At 49.9% G+C, this 18,924-nt stretch overlaps 1 protein-coding gene across 4 annotated transcripts; it reads left to right on the top strand.

Moving 5' to 3' along the window:
* The first annotated feature begins 150 nt into the window (after nucleotides 1-150).
* Nucleotides 151-18,638, top strand: ARHGAP30 (Rho GTPase activating protein 30). Of its 4 annotated transcripts, none has more exons than XM_076000301.1 (12): nucleotides 151-507; nucleotides 6,678-6,780; nucleotides 9,755-9,899; nucleotides 10,822-10,904; nucleotides 11,094-11,201; nucleotides 11,815-11,942; nucleotides 12,441-12,612; nucleotides 12,693-12,796; nucleotides 12,873-12,950; nucleotides 13,773-14,174; nucleotides 15,881-16,146; nucleotides 16,239-18,638. In XM_076000301.1, exons 1-12 carry the CDS (start codon nucleotides 411-413, stop codon nucleotides 17,868-17,870), a joined length of 3,318 nt encoding a protein of 1,105 aa, XP_075856416.1. In that variant the 5' UTR covers nucleotides 151-410; the 3' UTR covers nucleotides 17,871-18,638. The 4 variants fall into 4 exon arrangements, with proteins under 4 accessions (XP_075856416.1, XP_075856418.1, XP_075856417.1 ...); XM_076000302.1 differs by having other exon boundaries at nucleotides 155-507; nucleotides 15,881-15,975; XM_076000303.1 differs by lacking the exon at nucleotides 9,755-9,899.
* The last annotated feature ends 286 nt before the right edge of the window (nucleotides 18,639-18,924 follow it).

Here is an 18,924-nt window from a genome sequence, read left to right as displayed (position 1 = left end):
ACCAATAAGTGAAGTCTCAGCAATGGGTGAGGATGTGAATGTCAGCTACCTCCCCCACCCCAGGCCCTGTGGTTGCAGAGATGCTCTATCAGGAAGTGGGTTTGAGGAGCTGCACAGCTTCCTGCCCCCCCACCCAGAGCTGAGCAGGGCGAGTGCCAGTCTGGGCCACGAGACACAGCTTCTTGCCGGGGTCCTCGCAGCTTCCTCTTCCCCAGCCACTTCCGTGAGGCCGGGGCCCCAGTGGCAGGAGCCGCTGCCCGTTGCCCAGGCCACCCTCCACCCCTAGTTTGGAGCCCTGCCCCTCTGGGGCTGGGCCAAGCCCAGTGGCCAGCTGGGATCCCATGGGGGACTGGTAGGGCAAAGGTCTTGGGGGACAGAGGTGGCCGGGCCAGAGTCCTGGGGCTCCGGCCATGAAGTCTCGGCAGAAAGGAAAGAAGAAGGGCAGCTCGAAGGAGCGGGTGTTTGGGTGTGACCTGCAGGAGCACCTGCAGCACTCAGGCCAGGAGGGTAAGGACCCAACTCAGAGCTGCTGTGGGGTGGGTGGGGAGGCACAGGGCGTCTCCAGCCCGATCCAGTCTAAGGGGCAGAAGCAGCTTCCGGTGCTCCTAGGGAAGGGGCAGTGGCCGGGGGTCACCACTCAAGAGACCTTATGAGCAGGCAAGACAGGAAACGTGGCCCAGTGAAGAAGATAGGGTGGCTTCCTTGTGTAACTTTCTGGAAATGTTGGCTGAGGGGATGCGAGCACCGGGAGGATGGAGAGATTGGGAACCTAGGAAGAAGCAGAGGCGAAGGACCAGTGATCCAGGACAGGAGAGGGAGGCTGAGCCAACAGGGTCAAGAAAGGAGTGGCTTGAAGGGGTAATGTTTGTCCTAGTGTCTGAATGAAAGGACGGGAGATGGGCTCCTGGGGAGTCTGAGGATGGCGCTGGTGGAGGAAGGGGGTTTCCTGGCTGGAGGAGAGCCCCGGGGCAAGGTTGTGGGCTCTGGGCCCGCTGCAGCCTCGCTGGGCCTCAGGTGAGGATGTGGGGTGGGCACAGCCTCCTCCCGCAGGCTCTGTGACTCTCCCACTCTCGCTGTGCAAAGGAGAAACATGTTGGAAGTGAGGGCTTAGAGGAGAACTGCTGAAATGGGGAAGAGTGAAAGAGATGGCCATGGCCCAAGACCTGTTTGAAGCTGGAGGGGAGGGGAGCGTGCAAAGGAGGGTGGGTGTGGGGGCTGTCCGTGGAGCTCACCCAGATCCATCCCTGGGTTACCTTGGAGAGGGCTTTGAAGCCAGCAGGACCAGGGACAACACTGGGCTCGCAACTGGGCCCCACATGGAGTGTCCACTCAAAACCCCACTTCTTGCTTTGATTTGAAATTGAAGCCAGGTATCCTGGCGGCCCTGCCCAGCTTGTTTTTGGCACTTCAAGCTCCTCCCAGCGAAGAGCACAAGTCTTTACCCCCCCCATCCTACCCCACCCCAATCTGTCATTTCCTCTTTGTGCCCTCCTCTGCTCTGAGCTGAGGCGCCTGCAGTGGAGGGAGGGTGATGGCGGTTCTGGTTCGCAGCTCATTTCCTGCTGTCAGCCCCGCCCCTGCATCCCCAGACACCTCCTTCCCCTTTTCTCCTCCCCCAGAGGCCCCCATCCCCACCCGCCTCTGTGAAGGGAAAGCCAGGCCCCAGGGAAGAGTGTTGAACAGCTGAAGTGAGCTTCTCTGCGCCTTCCTCTCTTGCTGTGTGGAGTGGATGCGGCACGGTGGTCAGCACAGGGCTTACTCCTTCACGAGAGATTCCTCTCAAGAGTGGTGATTCTTGGCCAAGGACCACACGATTTAATTGGGGGTGATGTTCTTCTCCTAGCTCTCTGCAAACCTTCAGTGCAAGCTCTCCTGGCGCTGCCCTTTCCTGTGGCTCACAAACCAGCCCTATCCTGAAACACTCAACCCACAGCCAGCCCAGACCCTCCTGGCTTCCATTCCCTCTGCATTCCCATCGTTGAGAGGCATGCTCTCCAGAGAGGATAGACAGCTGGTTGCTGGATCCCGAGCCTGGGTGAATCCCAGAGCAGGAGAGAAGCACCTCCTGCCCCTCACCAGCACCTGCCTCCTCACCTGAGCCCAAGGGTGGAGTGATCTTGGGCACCAGAGCAGCAGTGGTGGCCCCTCACCTAGCCCCAGCTCTTCCCAGTACAGAGTGGGGGAAAGTGGAAGGACAGACAGAGGCTGGTGATGGCTCCTCTTTTTAACCCAAGACCCAGCAAAAAAAAAAAAAAAAGAGAGAGAGAGAGAAAGCCCAGGCCAGAGAGATCTGTGTTTCTGGTAAATTATCCTCCCTGGTCATTCCGGTTTCCCCCACCCTCACAGCCTTGCTCCATCTCAGCCCTGTCTCCCAGCTCTTTGCCCCCTTTTAGGTTTCTTCCTTCCCCAAACCCTCTATGTACTGAATTCTTCCTTTCCCTAATTTTTATTTCTTGTTTATTTTCTTTTCTTCTTTATTTCTTTTTACTTTCTGTTCAGGTTTCTGATTCTTCCAAGTCCCTAAGCTTTAGGCCCTCCATCCTGATTCTACCCCCATTTCTTTCATGTATCCTTCCCTTTGACACCATCATTTCAACATTGTCTCTGGCTTTTATCTCTGACCTCATATCTCTGATATATATATATATATATTTTTTAGACAGAGTCTCACTCTGTTGCCTGGGCTAGAGTGCTGTGGCGTCAGCCTAGCTCACAGCAACCTCAAACTCCTGGGCTCAAGCAATCCTTCTGCCTCAGCCTCCCGAGTAGCTGGGACTACAGGCATGCGCCACCATGCCCGGCTAATTTTTTCTATATATTTTTAGTTGGCCAATTAATTTCTTTCTGTTTTTAGTAGAGACAGGGCCTCACTCTTGCTTAGGCTGGTCTCAAACTCCTGACCTTGAGCGATCCTCCCACCTCGGCCTCCCAGAGTGCTAGGATTACAGGCCTGAGCCACCACACCTGGCCTGTCTCTTTATCTTCCTAACTCTCCCATCTCTCTGATCCTGTTGTCTCTTCCTGTTGTCTCATCTCCTTGACCCATTTCCTCTATGGCTCTGACTCCTTAGCCTCTTGAATGTCCTCTTTTAAGGCCTTCTCTGGAGGTTCAAAATCAACAGAGAAGGACAGGATGGAGAAGACCTGTTTTGGTTGCTGTTCACATGACAGCAGACTACCATGGGTTAACCGAGTAATGGGGTGGCCAAAAGGGTTGACATAGCATGAGGCACCCAAGAGTAGAGTGGCAGCTTGAATGAGGACCTGCCCCATCTCTGCATTCAGTGCTAGGAACCTGAGGTCAGGAGGATCCTGGTCAAAGGGATCAGGTACTGAAGGCGTGGACTGTGAATGGCTGGGCTGAGCCTAGGGTGAGGCAAGAGAGATGGCTAGGGTGCAAAATTTAAGGAAAAACTCACTCTCGGGGTCGTGCAAGTGCCTGAGATGCCTCATTCTAAAGGAGGTACTCACTCTCAAGACTGTGCAAGAGGCCAGACGCGGTGGCTCATGCCTGTAATCCTAGCACTCTGGGAGGCTGAGGCAGGAGGATCGCTCAAGGTCAGGAGTTCAAAACCAGCCTGAGCAAGGCCCTGTCTCTACTAAAAATAGAAAGAAAATAATTGACCAACTAAAAAAATATATTAAAAAAATTAGCCGGGCATGGTGGCAAATGCCTGTAGTCCCAGCTAGTCGGGAGACTGAGGCAGAAGGATCGCCTGCGCCCAGGAGATTGAGGTTGCTGTGAGCTAGGCTGACGCCACGACACTCACTCTAGCCTGAGCAACAGAGTGAGACTCTGTCTCAAAAAAAAAAAAAAGACTGTCCAAGGGAACTGTTTGGCACTTGCACAGCCCTGAGAGTAAGTGCTTCCTTAAATTTTGCACCCTAGATGCCTCCCTTGTCCCACCAAAGTCCTGGCTGTGGTGTGCAGGAGGGCAAAGATCTGGAAACCAGGTGACCAGGTTATACGAGGACAGTGAAAATACTGTGGTTGGTGGATTTATTGATTGCTTCCTTCATCCTATACTTTTAGCATACTTTATTCCACAAAAAGCTTGGGATGCAAAACTTCACAAAAATATAGAATAAATGATTAAAGGAATTGGGTTGAAGAGAAAACAATAGGAAAAGGAAGATCAACTCCCAGAAATGCAAATCAGATGGTTCTATATGGTTCCTAAAGGTAGGCTCTGAGCTTCCTAGTGGTTAAAGAGATAAATATAATCAGGCACAAAACCCATAAGGCCCCTAAGAAAAAATAAATAGGTGGCTTAGGAGAAATACAGGTTTTTCTGACACTGGCACAAGAGAGATTTCTCTGGTGAGTCCTAGTTAATAGGACTCATTGCTTTGTCATAGGCAATATTATCTATTCAATCTCCAAGAGATGTCACCAATTCTCATAATTGATTGATTAATTCACTGAGGCATTTGACAAACATTTATTGAGTATCTGCCCTGTTTCAACATTGTGGTAGATGCTGGGAGGATGTTACTAATTGTCAGGAGGCATAAATACAAAACAAACTAATGATAACAAAGTACAATAAGTATTATTATACAGATATGAACAAAAGACCGCAGGAACTATGCTATAGATATAAGCAAAAGGTATAGAACTGGAAGTGATGTTTGAGATGTATTTTGAGGAATGCATAGGAGTTTACCAGGCAGAGTGAGAGGGTAGGGTATTTCCAGATAAAGGAATAACATGAGTAATGGTACCAAGGCTTGTTCATAGACTAGCAAAGAGCTAGATCATAGATTTTTTTTTTTTTTTTTTTTTTTTTTTTTTTTGTGAGACAGAGTCTCACTTTGTTGCTCAGGCTAGAGTGAGTGCCGTGGCGTCAGCCTAGCTCACAGCAACCTCAAACTCCTGGGCTCAAGCGATCCTCCTGCCTCAGCCTCCCGAGTAGCTGGGACTACAGGCATGTGCCACTATGCCCAGCTAATTTTTTCTATATATATATATATATTAGTTGGCCAGTTAATTACTTTCTATTTATAGTAGAGACGGGGTCTCGCTCTTGCTCCGGCTGGTTTTGAACTCCTGACCTTGAGCAATCCGCCCGCCTCAGCCTCCCAGAGTGCCAGGATTACAGGCGTGAGCCACCGTGCCCGGCTAGATCATAGGATTTTTAAGGGAATTGGCTGGAGTCAGGAAGGAATGGTGGCTGGACCTGGTTTGTGAAGGGTCTTATACACCATGCTGAGAAGTTTACATTTTATTCTGTTCCTGTAAGGTAAGCAAGGGGATTAAGGTGGGGTGGAGCAGGGTGTAGGTGGAGCAAAGGATCTAAAGTAGGGAAGTGCTTTGAAAAGATAACTCCATGGCATTGAGAAGATGGAATCCAACACATGATTTTTAAGGCTCTATCACCTCTGAGACGCCATGTCAGGTGATATGAGGAATACCAAGGTAGATCACAATTAGACCTTGTCCTTAAGGAGCTTACAGTCTAATAACAGGAGGGGACCCAGGGTTGAGAAGGATAATATATTAATAGCTTTTTGCACTCTTTGATTTGAATCCTGCCTCTAGCTGGGTGCTGCTGGGCACTTGTTACGTCTTTGATTCTCAGTTTTCTTATCTGTAAAATGGGAGCTAAAATGCCTAATTTATAAGACTTAATGATAGAACATGTATAAAGCAGGCAGTGCAGTGCTTGGCATATAGGTGCTTCTCTCCTGAATTGGCCTATTTGAAGGTCTGTCACTAATTTTTTTTACTTTCCTACGACAGAACTAATAGCCGTGAGCTTTATTATCAGAAGGTGTGCTTCAAAATAATCCCCATCAGCCCTGTTCCATTTTGGTTGAGACAACTAATGATCCTTTATCTTCTGTTGAGTGTTATGTAAACTCACTCTAAAGATGAGTCCTTGACTCTGCCTCCCCTACCAACCGGATTGCTGCCCCTTTAAACATTCTGGCATACATAGCAACTAGTAATTACAGAGAGATAAATTTCAGGTCAACAAACGCAGAACTTTCTAGCAAAGGACTGACTGGGTAGTCTGGAGAGGCAGTGAGCTCTGCACCCCAACCCAAGACTTTATGCCCAGGCTCTAAGACCCAATGGGCAGAGACACTGTAGAGCGGTTGGAGCCGATGACCTGTAAGAATCTTTCTCACAGGGCCGGGCCCGGGGGCCGGTGGATGTATCTGGAGCAAAGAGTAATAACAACAAAAAAGGCTGGGCGCGGTGGCTCACGCCTGTAATCCTAGCACTCTGGGAGGCCGAGGCGGGCAGATTGCTTGAGGTCGGGAGTTCGAAACCAGCCTGAGCGAGACCCTGTCTCTACTAAAAAAAATAGAAAGAAATTAATTGACCAACTAAAAATATATATACAAAAATTTAGCCGGGCATGGTGGCGCATGCCTGTAGTCCCAGCTACTTGGGAGGCTGAGGCAGAAGGATCGCTTGAGCGCAGGAGTTTGAGGTTGCTGTGAGCTAGGCTGACGCCATGGCACTCACTCTACCCTGGGCAACAAAGTGAGACTCTGTCTCAAAAAGAAAAAAAAAAAAAAAGAATCTTTCTCACAATATTTTATTCCATGAGCTTTGCCCTCAATCTCCCCAAACCCCCTTCCCCAGTGCTTCCATTTCTCAACCCCCCTGGAGTCTCTGACCTCTCAGACCTGATTTCTCCTTCTCTGTCCCGTCTGTGTCCCAGTGCCCCAGGTACTAAGGAGCTGTGCAGAGTTTGTAGAGGAGTATGGAGTGGTGGATGGGATCTACCGCCTCTCAGGGGTCTCCTCCAACATCCAGAAGCTCCGGTGAGTCAGACAGAGCGGGAGGCCTCTGCAGCCCAGAGGCCAGGGAGCCAGAGGGCCGTGGTGACAGTTGCTGTGGAGAACAGAGAGGGTAGGCGAGGGGATGTGGGGAGAAGGAAGCACAGATGCTAGGCACTGACTTACCGAGGAGCTCTAATGTCTCTTCAGGAAGGTGGGGACCACCGGCCCCCTCCCCCATCATTGCATGTGTACCCGTATGCGTGCGCGCGCACGCACGCACACACACACACACACACACATTTCCACTTCTACATACACCATTCCCACATACACCCACCCAGATTTTTAAAAATTCAGATATTATTTACATACCATAAAATTCGCCACTTAAAAATGTATAATTCAGTGGTCTTTAGTATGTTCACAAGGTTGTGCAATCATCGTCACCATCTAATTCCAGAACATTTCATCATCCCCCAAAGAAACTCTGTACCCATCAGCAGTCACTCCACAGTTCCCCTTCACCCAGCCCCTGGCAACCACTAATATACTTTCTGTCTCTATGGATTTGCCTATTTTGGATATTTCATATAAATAGAATCATATAATGTGTGACTTTGTGTGTCTGGCTCTTTTCACTTAGAGTGTTTTCAAGGTTCATGCAAGTCGTAGCATGTACCAGTACTTCATTCCTTTCTATGGAATAATATTCCATTGTATGGAATTTCTGTGGAATAGTATTCCATTGTATGGTTATATCACATTTTGTTTGTCCATTCATCAGTTGATGGCTATTTGGGTTGTTTCTACCTTCTGGCTATTATGAATAATTCTGCTATAAACATTTACATACAAATTTTTGTATGGACATATATTTTCTTTTCTTTTTTTTTTTTTTTTTTTGAGACAGAGTCTCGCTCTGTTGCCTCAGCTAGAGTGCCATGACATCAGCCTAGCTCACAGAAACCTCAAACTCTTGGGCTCAGGCAATCCTTCTGCCTCAGCCTCCCGAGTAGCTGGGACTACAGGCATGCACCACCACGCCTGGCTAATTTTTTTCTATATATATTTTTAGTTGTCAAGCTAATTTCTTTCTATTTTTTTTTAGTAGAGATGGGGTCTCGGTCTTGCTCAGGCTGGTGTTGAACTCCTAAGTTCAAACCATCTGCCCACCTTGGCCTCCCAGAGTGCTAGGATTACAGGCGTGAGCCACTGCGCCCAGCCTGGACATATATTTTCAATTCTTTTGAGTACATATCTAGGAGTGGAATTGCTGGGTCATATGGTAACTTTGTGTTGAACTTTTTAAGGAAATCCCAAATTGTTTTTCATAGCAGCTGTATCATTTTACATTCCCACCGGCAATGTATGAGGGTTCCAATTACTACATATCCTTGCCAACAATTGTTACTGTGTGTCTTTTTTTATTATAGACATTGTGGTGAGTGTGAACTGATATTTCACTGTGATTTACATTTGCATTTCTCTAGTAGCTAATGATGTTGAACATCTTTTCATGTGCTGATTGGCCATTTGCATATCTTCTGTGGAGAAATGTCTATTAAAATCTTTTGCTCATTTAAAAAAATTATTAATTAATTAAATTTTTTTTTTTTTAGAGAGGAGGGTCTCCCTATGTTGCCCAGGCAGTCCTCAAACTCCTGGGCTCAAGCAATCCTCCTGCCTTGGCCTCCCAAGTAGCTGAGACTACAGGCATGTGCCACCACTCCCAGCAGCCTATTTTTTAATTGGGTTATTTGTCTTTTTATAATTAATTTGTGAGACTTCTTTATATGTTCTGAGTACTAGCCCCTTATCAGATATATGATTTGGAAATATCATCTCCCGTTCGGTGAGTTGTCCTCGCTTTTTTTGTTGTTTTTTGAGACAGAGTCTCACTCTGTTGCCCCAGCTAGAGTGCCATGGCATCAGCCTAAGTCACAGCAACCTCAAACTCCTGGGCTCAAGCATCCTGCCTCAGCCTCCTGAGTAGCTGGGACTACAGGCATGTGCCACCATGCCCAGCTAATTTTTTCTATATATTTTTAGTTGGCCAATTAATTTCTTTCTATTTTTAGTAGAGACAGGGGTCTCACTCTTGCTCAGGCTGGTTTTGAACTCCTGACCTTGAGCGATCCTCCCACCTGGGCCTCTCAGAATGCTAGGATTACAGGTGTGAGCCACTGAGCCAGCAGTCCTCACTTTTTTGATAGTGTCCTTTGACATACAAAAATTTTAGATATGGGGCCAGGCGTGGTGGCTCACACCTGTAATCCTACCACTCTGGGAGGCTGGGACGGGTCACTTGAGGTCAAGAGTTCAAGACCAGCCCGATAAAGAGTGAGACCCCGTCTCTACTAAAAATAGAAAAATTAGCCAGGTGCAGTGGCATGCGCCTCTAGTCCCAACTACTCATAAGGCTCAGGTAAGAGGATTGCCTGCGCCCAGGAGTTCAAGGTTGTACTGAGCAACGATGATGCCACTGCACTCTAGCCCAGTTGATGGAGCAAGATTCTGTCTCAAAGAAAAAAAAAGTTTTAAATTTTGATGTTCAATTTATCTATTTTTTCTTTGGTTGCTTGTGGTTTGAGTGTCATACATAAGAAATTGTTGCCTAATCCAAGGTCTTGAAGATTTCCATTATGTTTCTTTCTAAGAGTTACACTTACTCATTTTTATTATTACACATGTCCAGAGGCAGGTTCTGGGTCCCTTCCCTACTACTGCTGACTGCTACATACCCTTGCATTGCTACTCACATCTACAGCTACATCCCTAACAGACCCCTGTTCGTGCACAGATCCACTTACCCTCACATCCACATCTACACATCAGCACATACAACACCTTACACTTGTTGCCTCATATACATATATGTATATATACATGCCTCAACATTCTCCTTCCAAGTCCCACACATACTGACCCATGACCCTGCCTAGTGCCCATCTCCATAGCTCCCCCCTTTCCACATCACCCCAACCCCTACCCTCCTGACCACTCTGCACCTCCCCAGGCAGGAGTTTGAGGCAGAACGGAAGCCAGACCTGCGGCGGGATGTTTACCTCCAGGACATTCACTGCGTCTCCTCCCTGTGCAAGGCCTATTTCAGAGAGCTGCCAGATCCCCTCCTCACTTACCGGCTCTATGACAAGTTTGCTGTGAGTTGAGGGGTAGGGATGTGGAACACAGGGCTCATGGGTGGCTGCTCTGGTTGTGACAGCCCAGGTGTGTCACATGCCAGCCAGGGTCCTAGTGAGGCAGAATGGCAGAGACCACAGCGAAGCATTACTGGGGGAAAACCCACTCCTCCCTAAATCCCCCAGCCCCTGCTACCTCTGCCCTCCCCTGCCCCCTTCTCTTCAGTCTCCCCCCACTGTGTCCTCCCGCTAAGGCCTGCACACGCACACAGCACGCGGGAGACTTGGGAAGGCGAGGCCAGACTGTCAGAGCTGGAAGGCCCTGGGAAAGCATCTCAATCAGCACTTCCCTAAACTTAAGAGAATGGGAACACTTTTTAGAAGCCAAACATTTTTTAAGTGTGCCTTCCATTAACTGTAATTGATGCTGAACATCTTCTAAATGAGAAAACACATGGCAAAAATGCTATCCTGAATTAAGTAACACTTTGAAAATAAGTTGCATTTTATGGAGCACAACAGCATTGAGAAACCCTCAAGAGCAGTGGCACCCCTCTCAGTCCACACAGGCAACATGGGGTGGGTGTAGGCACACTGAAGTGACTCCACAGTCCCTGGGGCACCTACTGGGTGGGACCACTAATGTTTCCCAGTACCAGGACTTTACCGATGAGGATGCTAAGGCAGGGAGTGGCAGTGAGTTGCTCAAGTTCACAAAAATTATTAAGTGGCATAACCGAGATTCAGCTGCCATCTTTTGTGGGCCCCAGATTCTGAGCTCTCTCTACTATGTTAGTGTGTCTCAGAAGAACCAGGGTCAGGGCAGCACAGGGGCGCAGTGCAGATCGATACTGAGGGTTTGGTTCAGAGCTCTGGGGAGTAAGCAGGGGCATTTCTGGGTCACTGACTCCTGTTTCTTGTACCCTTCTTCTTCCCCAATCAGGAGGCTGTGGCAGTGCAATTGGAGCCTGAGCGCTTGGTCAAGATCCTAGAGGTGCTTCGAGAACTCCCTGTCCCAAACTACAGGTGTGTGGGACTCCCCCTCACAGCCCCACCCCCAGGAGTCCTGGCTCTGCATCTCTCTCTCCACCTAGAGCCTTGACTTGTCTGTCCCTCCTGGCTCTCAGGCCCCAGCCATGGAACACCCTCCCCTGGGTATTCCCTGTGTGATCCCTTCCCCCACTTTCTTTCCCCTTCCCCCTACACTTTCTGCAGGACGCTGGAGTTCCTCATGCGGCACTTGGTGCACATGGCCTCATTCAGTGCCCAGACCAACATGCACGCCCGCAACCTGGCCATCGTGTGGGCCCCCAACCTGCTGAGGTGGGTGTATGTGTGACGTCTCATGGGGATCCTGGGAGACACTAGCCTCTGGGAGGCTGCTCCGAGGATGGGGTGCAGCTGTGCGGGTGCACTGGAGAGGGGTGTAGGGCCTCATGAAGCCCAGTGAGAAAGAAATGTTCAGGATTGTGTTGAGTGTGATGGGGCCCACCTATTTGAGCCCCTTCTCTGAAATCAAATAAAGTCCCCTAAGGGCAGGGCCTTTGTGTTCTCCTACACTGTGTCACTGAGCTCAGGGACTGGAACATAGTCTTTGCCAAATGTTTTTTCAGCAAATCTCTTGCAGTCTATTGGAGAACTGGCCTACATATCACTCACTGTGGTAGCAGGCAGACTACGAGAAGTCCTCTAATTCATTATAATCAAGGCACCCTGGTATGCAAAGGAAATAGAGATTATATACCCAAGGAGAGTGTCCAAGAAGTCTTCCCAGAGGAACCTTGAAGGAATCATGCATACTGTTTAAGAGGTAGAAATGGGAAGAATGCAAGGGAATTAAGGGAATGCAAGGAAGAGAGTAGAAGATATTTTCAGGGAGAGTTTGGACAGGAAAATGTGGTAGGCCTGAGGGGAGAATAACTCCACATCTTTACAGGTCTAAGGACATAGAGGCCTCGGGCTTCAATGGGACAGCAGCCTTCATGGAGGTGCGTGTGCAGTCCATCGTCGTTGAGTTCATCCTCACACATGTGGACCAGCTCTTTGGGGGTGCTGCCCTTTCTGGTCAGTGTCCTTCCTGCCCTCCACATATCACCACTCTCTGTCTGGGAAGTCACGTCAGTTATAGAGGGCCTCAAAGATCAACTAGTTCAGTTTCCCCATTTTGCAGATGGGAAAACTGAGCCACATAGAGAGATGTTGGTGATAGTCACTGATATCTCTGGAGAACCCTGGAGAGATGACGGTGGGTGCAGTCAGGACTACAGCAGGCCCCTTCTGCTGTCCAGGACATAGTTTGACCTCTGAATCACCATCCTGGCTCCCAAGGCTAGTGATGGCTCATACTTACCTCCCATCCCACCCCAGTCAATGTCCTGGGATGTCCTGTGCCTCTTTGTCCATGAGGATATCTTCTTGAGGAGCTGGACATGGAGGTATTATCTCCAGGGGCCTCCGAGTGTATCCCTAGCCTGGTAGTTGATGAGGGTAATGAAGGGCTGGGTACTTGAGGTCCCTCTCTCAGCTCTGTTCTTGGCTGGCCAATTCCTTTTCTTTTCCCAGGTTGTCGGGTGGACAGTGGATGGCGACCACTTCCAGGGGCCCGGGCATCAGGCAGCCCTGAGGACCTTATGCCCAGGTCCCTGCCTTACCACCTGCCTAGCATCCTGCAGGCCGGCGATGGGCCCCCACAGATCCGGCCCTACCATACTATCATTGAGATTGCAGAGCACAAGTAAGCCCTCCTTCCTGGGCCCTCCTCCCCTGCACCAACCACCAGGCCCCAACCCCCAATGACTTCTCCATTCCTTGCAGGAGGAAGGGGTCTTTGAAGGTCAGGAAGTGGAGATCTATTTTCAATCTAGGTCGTTCTGGCCATGAGACAAAGCGTAAACTTCCACGGGGGGCTGATGACAGAGGTAAGTCTGGGAAGGTGGGGGGACCTCTGCTGAGGGTGTACAAGGCCCTGGCTCTACACACATCCCTGTCTTGCAGAGGACAAATCCAATAAGGGGACACTGCGGCCAGCCAAGAGCATGGACTCACTGAGTGCTGCGGCTGGGGCCAGTGATGGTGAGTACAGGTGTGCACTCCTTCATGTGTATGTGTGTGTGCTGTGTGACCAACAGCATGGGCCCATGAGTGTGTGTCCATGTGGCCAACTGGGTTAAATTATTTCAAAAAATATTTAAAGAGAACCTATTATACATCAGCCACAGTGCCGGATGCTAAATTTACACTGGTAAGCGTGTTGCCTAACCTATGGGTGTGTTGATGAATGTTTGTACATGAAGGGACAGCACGGTGTGTGTGTGTGTGTGTGTGTCTGTCTGTGTGTGTGTAATGGTGATGTCCAGTGACTGCATCTGCAGAGAAGGAAAAGAATTCCCTAGGTATACGTAGGAGGGGTAAACTTTGACCTACTGGCTGCTTGGAGAGTTTGCAGTAAAAGGCCCAAAGAGGCCGGGCATGTTGGCTCACACCTGTAATCCTAGCACCCTGGGAAGCCAAGGCAGATGGATTGCTCAAGGTCAGGAGTTCGAAACTAGCCTGAGCAAGAGCGAGACCCCATCTCTACCATAAATAGAAAGAAATTAATTGGCCAACTAATATATATAGAAAAAACTAGCCAGCATGGTGACACATGCCTGTAGTCCCAGCTACTCAGGAGGCTGAGGCAGGAGGATTGCTTGAGCCCAGGAGATTGAGGTTGCTGTGCCCTAGGCTGATGCCACGGCACTCACTCTAGCCTGGGCAACAAAGCGAGACTCTGTCTCAAAAAAAATTTAATAAAAGGCCCAAAGAAGTTGGGCCTGAGAAAGCAGAGAACATTCTCCAGAGCCTTTCTGAGGCATTTAGGCTATTGCCTACCTGGCTTTTCTCTCTCCTCCACAGAGCCAGAGGGGTTGGTGGGGCCCAGCGGTGCCCAGCCATGCCCACTGCTGCCTGAGAACTTGGAGAACGATTCTATGGAGGCAGCAGAGGGTGAACAGGAGCCCGAGGCGGAAGCACTGGGTGGCGCAAACTCTGAACCAGGCACACCACGAGCCGGGCGGTCGGCCGTCCGGGCTGGGGGCAGCAGCCGTGCAGAGCGCTGTGCTGGCGTACACATCTCAGACCCCTACAATGTCAACCTCCCGCTACACATCACCTCTATCCTCAGTGTGCCCCCGAACATCATCTCTAACGTTTCCCTGGCCAGGCTCACTCGTGGCCTTGAGTGCCCTGCTCTACAGAACCGGCCAAACCCTGCTTCTGGCCCTGGCCCTGGCCCTGGCCTTGGCCCTGGCCCCCCAGGTAAGGACTGAGAGATTGCCCAGGACTGGCTGAGGGGACGAGGGCTCTAGGTGGAAGTTATGATGCTGGATGATCCACTCTAGGAAGGGCAGAGGCCTCAGCCCTTGGGCTCTGAGGTGTTTACCTTCAGCTGCCTCCCTGGATTCACAGCCGGGGGGAATCCAGTAATATTATCAGGTTGTATAAAATCTATAGACTGGAGGCCGGGCGCGGTGGCTCACGCCTGTAATCCTAGCTCTTGGGAGGCCGAGGCGGGCGGATTGCTCAAGGTCAGGAGTTCAAAACCAGCCTGAGCAAGAGCGAGACCCCGTCTCTACTATAAATAGAAAGAAACTAATTGGCCAACTGATATATACATATAAAAAAAAATTAGCCGGGCATGGTGGCTCATGCCTGTAGTCCCAGCTACTCGGGAGGCTGAGGCAGAAGGATTGCTTGAGCCCAGGAGTTTGAGGTTGCTGTGAGCTAGGCTGACGCCACGGCACTCACTCTAGCCTGGACAACAAAGCGAGACTCTGTCTCAAAAAAAAAAAAAAAAAAAAAAAAATCTATAGACTGGAGATCTCTGGTAGCCTTCAGATCACTGATGTTCCCAAGAGTGGGGGTCTGTGATAGACATATACAGCAGAGATTACTAAGTACAAGTATGAGAATATATTATAGATGATCATCATAACAACAACAACATCATACTAAGAGCTAACATTCATCAAGAGCTTATTATGGGCGGGGCGCAGTGGCTCATGCCTGGAATCCTAGCACTCTGGGAGGCCGAGGCGGGCGGATTGCTCAAGGTCAGGAGGAAACCAGCCTGAGCGAGACCCCGTCTCTACTAAAAATAGAAAGAAAATAATTGACCAACTAAAAATATATATACAAAAAATTAGCCAGGCATGGTGGCACAGGCCTGTAGTCCCAGCTACTCAGGAGGCTGAGGCAGTAGGATTGCTTAAGCCCAGGAGTTTGAGGTTGCTGTGAGCTAGGCTAACGCCACAGTACTCACTCTAGCCTGGGCAACAAAGTGAGACTCTATCTCAACAAAAAAAAAAAAAAAGAAAGAAAGAAAGAAAAAAGAGCTTATTATGTGCCAACGGCATAAGTGTTTGCAGGCATTAGCTTGTTTCGTTTCCTCATAACCTTATGACAAAGGTGTTGTTATCCTTAATTTACAGCAGTGGAAACTGAGACTTAGGTTAAGCAATTTGCTATTGATTTAGGTAGAAAGTGGCAGAGCTGGGATCTGATCCTTGCTCTGACTCAGTTCCTGAAATGTCACTGGTGAGAAGCCCTGAGGCAGCATAGGATAGTGGGTAAGAACATGGGCTATAGAGTTAATTACACTTGGGTTCAAATTTTGTGCTACTTATTGGCTGGGTGACCTAGGACAAATTGCTTAATCTCTCTGAGCCTCAGTTTCTCATATGTTAACGGGGACTATACCCTCACATAATAATTTGTTTTGCAGAGAAAATAAGGCAATGCATTATAAATGTATGGCACAGTGCTTGGCCCTGATAAGCTTTCAATCAAGGTAGCTATAAGCCAATAATTAGGGATGTTGGTCTGAGAGGATCAGCTACGTGGAGTTATCTATGCAGAAAGTGTTGGGCCCTTACCATATCAATACTAGGAAGACCTATATTGAAAAGAGTCAGAGCTGGCCTTGCTTGACCATTGCATTCCTAGAACTACTTCTCTCCCAACAGATGAGAAGTCGGAGGCAAGTCCAGCCTCAGATTCCCTGGCTGACTCAGGCCCAGAAGACATGGCTCCTGCCCTGGAGGACTCCCTGTCCCAGGAGGTGCAGGATTCCTTCTCCTTCCTAGAGGACTCAAGCAGCTCAGAGCCTGAGTGGGTGGGGGCGGAGGATGGGGAGGTGGCCAAGGCAGAAGCAGCAGGAGCCGCCTTCTCCCCTGGGGAGGACGACCCTGGGATGGGCTACCTGGAGGAGCTCCTGGGAGTTGGGCCTCAGGTAAGGAGAAGCTGTGCTGGGTTTGAGGGTGGCATGGAGTCCAGAGGGTGAACAGGGCCTCCTGGTCCTGAGCCACAATGCTGTGCCTACAGGTGGAGGAGTTCTCTGTGGAGCCACCCCTGGATGACCTGTCTCTGGATGAGGCGCAGTTTGTCCTGGCTCCCAGCTGCTGTTCCCTGGACTCGGCTGGCCCCAGGCCTGAAATAGAGGAGGAAAATGGGGAAGAAGTCTTCCTGAGTGCCTATGATGACCTAAGTCCCCTTCTTGACCCCAAAACCCCAACCTGGGAGGCTGCAGAGAGTCTGGAGGAAGAGGCAGCAGGGTGCAGAAGGCAGGCTCCAGGACAGGCTGAGGAAGAGCAGGCATGCTGCGCAGTGGGAGAGGACAAGGAGGCTGAGCCTGGAAGCAGATGGGATATCAGGGAAGAGGCTGAAGGGAGTCCAGAGACTGAGGTGGAGGCTGGAAAGGGTGGTGAGGACAGAGGTGAGGCTGTAGGAAGCCAAGAGACAATGGCCAGTTTGAGAGAAGGGAGTGGGGAAGAGACAGAGGCCAAGGAAGAAAAGTCCAAAGGTCAGAAGGAGGCTGAAAGTACAGAAGAGATTAAGGGTGTGGAGGAACCAGGAGGAGAGCAGGATAAAGACAAAGAGAAGGAAAGAGAGATTGAGAAAGAAGAAGAGGCTGAGCAAGGAGAGAAAGCCCAGGTAGAAGATGGAAGGGACCCAGAGCACAGGACCCAGGAACATGAAGTTGCTGAGGAAAACTGGGAAGTTGTACACAAACAAGAAGCTAAGGGAGACAGAGAGGATGAAGTCAAAGAACAGAAGGGGAACAGGGACCCTGAGGCAAGAGAAGACCAAGGAGATGGTGAAGACAGCAGAAGTCCAGAAGCAGCTGAAGGAGGAGCAGGGGGAGTCAGCAAGGAAAGGGAGAGTGGGGATGGAGAAGCTGAGGGAGACCAAAGGGCTGGAGGTGACCATTTAGAAGAGGGTGCCCTCTCTGAAGGTTCAGATGTAGAATCCTTGGAGGCTGACTGTGCCAAAGATGGCAATGCCCAGTCTTCTGAGATGGAACAGGTAGCCCCACAGCCACCTCCTCCAGAGGAGATGGAACCTGAGAGGCAGCCCAGTCCAGAGAGCTGTAATCTGTGCCCCTGTCCCCTTGGCTCCACTGGTGGTGTGGGCATGCGCCTAGCTTCCACTCTGGTTCAGATCCAACAGGTCCGCTCTGTGCCTGTGGTGCCCCCCAAACCACAGTTTGCCAAGATGCCCAGTGCAATGTGTACCAAGATCCATGTAGCACCTGCAAACCCATGCCCAAGACCCGGCCGGCTTGATGGGACTCCTGGGGAAAGGGCTTGGGGGTCCCGGGCTTCTCGATCTTCTTGGAGGAATGGGGGCAGTCTTTCCTTTGATGCTGCTGTGGCCCTGGCCAGGGACCGCCAAAGGACTGAGGCTCAGGGAGTTCGGCGGACCCAGACCTGTACTGGGGGTGGGGACTATAGCCTCATCCCCAGAACCTCCCCCTGTAGCATGATGCCTGCCCATTCTCCTTGGCCCCTTAGCTGCATGGAGCTCCCATCTGAAGGCACAGAAGAGTCTGGACCCCGAAGTCGGCTTAGTCTGCCCCCCAGAGAACCTCAGCTTCCTGACCCTCTTTTGCCCCCCCAGCGCCGATCATATGCATTTGAAACACAGGCTAACCATGGGAAAGGTGAGGGACTGTGATTAAGATAAGAGCCCTGGGCAAAGGGGACCAGTATATTGTCTTGAATCTCCAGGGTCCCTGACTAGCTATCTCTTCTGCAGCCTGAGCAGCTGTAGTGCCCAACTCTATAGGCTCTGGCTCTCCTACTTTCTCTTTTGACTGTGGGAGGCACTGCCTTGGTTGGTTTATGTTAGGTTGTCTCAGACACAAAGTACTTATCTCTTAGGAGATTCCCAAGAAAGTCACCAAGATCCTGTTCCCAGGGAGTGGGGTCATTGGCCAAAGGGAACATAGGGTAGGCAAAAAACTTGGGTTTCTCAAAGTGAAGACCAGAGGGAGGATTCCAGCCAAGTTCCTGCCGTCTTCTGAGGCTGTGAATTTCTCTTCATTGGAGCCCAGGGTAGAGATGGAAAGGAGAGTTCCAGGTTAGAGTCTTCCATATACTTCTAGAGTTACCCAACCTTGTTCTATTCCTGAACTCTTAGATGCTTCCTGATCCTTTTAGCTCCAGGTTAGGAGGAACATATCCAGGGAGCTCTTTGAAGCCCTCAGTGTTTGCTGGAGGGATGGACCCCTCTCCAGCTCCCCTACCTTCTGCCCCCAGGGACCACATGGAAGAGAGGTTCTGTACAGATCTCTCTGGCCTCTCCTTTTCCCTTTGGAATAACTTTCACCTATTTCAGGAAAAGGGAATTGTGTCACTTAGGCTCTGGGACTGCATCCCCAGAAAGGCTGGGGCCATACACTCTAGTAAGGGCCAATGTCTCAGAATAAAATATGTATTTTTACATGTAGTGTGGGGTCTCATTATTCTTATTAAAGTCTTGGGTGACAGATGCCATATTTTCATATATTTGTACACATACTGTCTTTTCTTTCTTGCTGTTTAGGTGCTTGTCCTCAGTTGTTGTCATGGAGACCAGTGGCTAGAAACTAGAGCTGGGTTCATGGTGGTCAGGAAATAGGGAAGAGAAACTTACATTTACATAATGCTCATTATATGGCAGGAACTGGGCTAAGAATTCTATGCACCCTTGGCTGGGTGTGGTGGCTTATGCCTGTAATCCTAGCACT

This window comes from Microcebus murinus, chromosome 2 (assembly GCF_040939455.1).
Source record: "Microcebus murinus isolate Inina chromosome 2, M.murinus_Inina_mat1.0, whole genome shotgun sequence".
Lineage (NCBI taxonomy): Eukaryota > Metazoa > Chordata > Mammalia > Primates > Cheirogaleidae > Microcebus > Microcebus murinus.
The sequence above is the reverse complement of the archived record's forward strand: the minus strand, read 5'-3'. Positions and strand labels throughout refer to the sequence as shown.